We start from the raw sequence: 1,948 nt of genomic DNA, 5'->3' as shown, positions 1-1,948 counted from the left end.
CAATTCACGAAGGAACAGGATATTTCTAGAAGGAGGTGGCGTGATACTAGTCACGTGACCTCGCTGACGCAACAAAACTAAATGAATCTCCTGTAGGCTGATCTTCAAGCTTCAAGTTATATTAATGTCTTAGTACTTCCTAATTAGAATCATTTAATAGGTGTGCTACGCAGCTTATGTGAGCATCTCTACTGGAAAAAAAAATCAATCAAGATTTTAACCTACTTGTTACTTATCATTATTACAAAGTAACTGTAATAAACTTTTTCGTGAAATTGATAATTACGGTTCTCACCATTTTGATATTCTGGAATTTCTATTTCTGTTTGGATAGATGTATCCTTTACAACACGCCTTGGGTAGCAAGGGAACGTCTAGAAAAACAAACAAGACTTAGAAAATATAAACTTGTAACTTAGAATATGTATACAAATATCTAACAAAACAGTGTGTTTGCCAATTCAGTTATTGACGTGTTTTGATGCATAGAGCTAGTATGTAATACATATATAATAGCTTTACGGTTTGGCCTTCACGATTCCACTTTGTGGAATAATAATCGAAATGAGACTAAAAATTAAAGAATTATTTTGCCATTACCATTCCTTGTCATCATTAACTCAGAACGGTGTGTTTGTATACGTGTGTTTTACATATCCACTTTTAAAGTTGTCGGATGTTCTTTAACATTCGTGATAAAGAAATTCTATTAAAATATAACTATCAGTAGGAGCAACGCCCTCTCGAAAATATGACCAAATTACGAAAATAACTTTATTAGATTACCCTACTAACCATTTAACTTATGTGATTAAAAAAACTATTCGATTATGTGGTAAAAACCTACCCATTTTCTCTGGTTCCGTATTGGTGGCGCAGTTTTGATGCTTGGAAGGCGCTTGAAACTAACACCAGAAGGCGCGGACTGTGGTTTCACAACAGGTAAATTAGATGATTTAGATGGTCCAGGATTATTACCATAACATCCCGTAGACCATGTTCTCGCGCTTAACCTGAAAAAGTTCCCAAGGTCATCATTTATTGATTACAGATATAAGTCTATAATAAACATGAAGAAAGTATGAACCAGATGATCACCTGACAGTATAAGTAAAGCCTTTTCCAGTTTATGATCATAAAACTTCCACCTTTTAAAGTAAATATTGCAACAAATTATTGAAAGTATTTATACTTCATAATTTCACATCAAAGTTGCTTACCTTTGTTCATCCTTATTAATTGCATTCTTTAGCAAGGATTCGCAGCAACCGTCTCCAGTTCGACTTGATGACATTCCCTGTAAACAAAATTTCAAATCTCGTTCAAGTAAACCGAGGGTTAAGATTACAAATACTTTTCTTAACAACTTAACTTCACCGTAAACGCCATCTTTCAAATTCTGAACTCGTAGAAAAAGTGTTAACAATTCAACGCTACCATAAATGTTGTTTTTTAAATTCTGAACTCGAATAAAAAGGTTTAACAAATTTACATTACTGTCATAAGCAGAAGAGCATTTGATGGTTTTTTTGTTTTTTTTTGTGGGGGAGGTCACATTATTCACTAGATTAACCATGAACATTGAATTCAAAACTGAAACAGCGACTTTCCATAACAGTTATACACAAGTCTCCATTTCTCCATTCAGAGGGGCATTTCGTTACCGGATCAACATTGAAGGGGGGGGGAGGAGATGCCCTTAGTGCCCCAGTCTATGATTACCGTGTATGTCATCTTTCAACATCTAAGCAGATAAGAAAGAGAGAAATGAGATGTTACGGTGGAAAACTATATATGTTCCAGTTTGCTCTTGAAGAAGAAAAGTCCACCTTTCGAAAGCGCTCGGGCTATAGGGTTTTTATTCATTTCTATCAAGACTTTTGAACCTACGTGTCTTTCTAACATCATGTATGGGCCCGGCATGGCCAGGTGGTTAGGGCACTCGACT

At 35.3% G+C, this 1,948-nt stretch overlaps 1 protein-coding gene across 1 annotated transcript in view; it reads right to left on the bottom strand.

The window, feature by feature from the left end:
• The window catches only part of LOC106475920 (serine/threonine-protein phosphatase 6 regulatory ankyrin repeat subunit A-like), a gene marked incomplete at its 3' end in the record, with an annotated part of 21,108 nt that overhangs the window by 17,255 nt on the left and 1,905 nt on the right, over positions 1-1,948 (bottom strand). The window contains exons 2-4 of the mRNA XM_022379928.1: positions 1,221-1,297; positions 848-1,013; positions 296-374 (exon numbers count right to left, since the gene is read on the bottom strand). Of these exons, the coding sequence (XP_022235636.1) occupies positions 296-374; positions 848-1,013; positions 1,221-1,297 (322 nt within the window). The remainder of the gene's footprint in view (positions 1-295; positions 375-847; positions 1,014-1,220; positions 1,298-1,948) is intronic.

This window comes from Limulus polyphemus, unplaced genomic scaffold (assembly GCF_000517525.1).
Source record: "Limulus polyphemus unplaced genomic scaffold, Limulus_polyphemus-2.1.2 Scaffold9433, whole genome shotgun sequence".
In the NCBI taxonomy this organism is placed as follows: domain Eukaryota; kingdom Metazoa; phylum Arthropoda; class Merostomata; order Xiphosura; family Limulidae; genus Limulus; species Limulus polyphemus.
The sequence above is the reverse complement of the archived record's forward strand: the minus strand, read 5'-3'. Positions and strand labels throughout refer to the sequence as shown.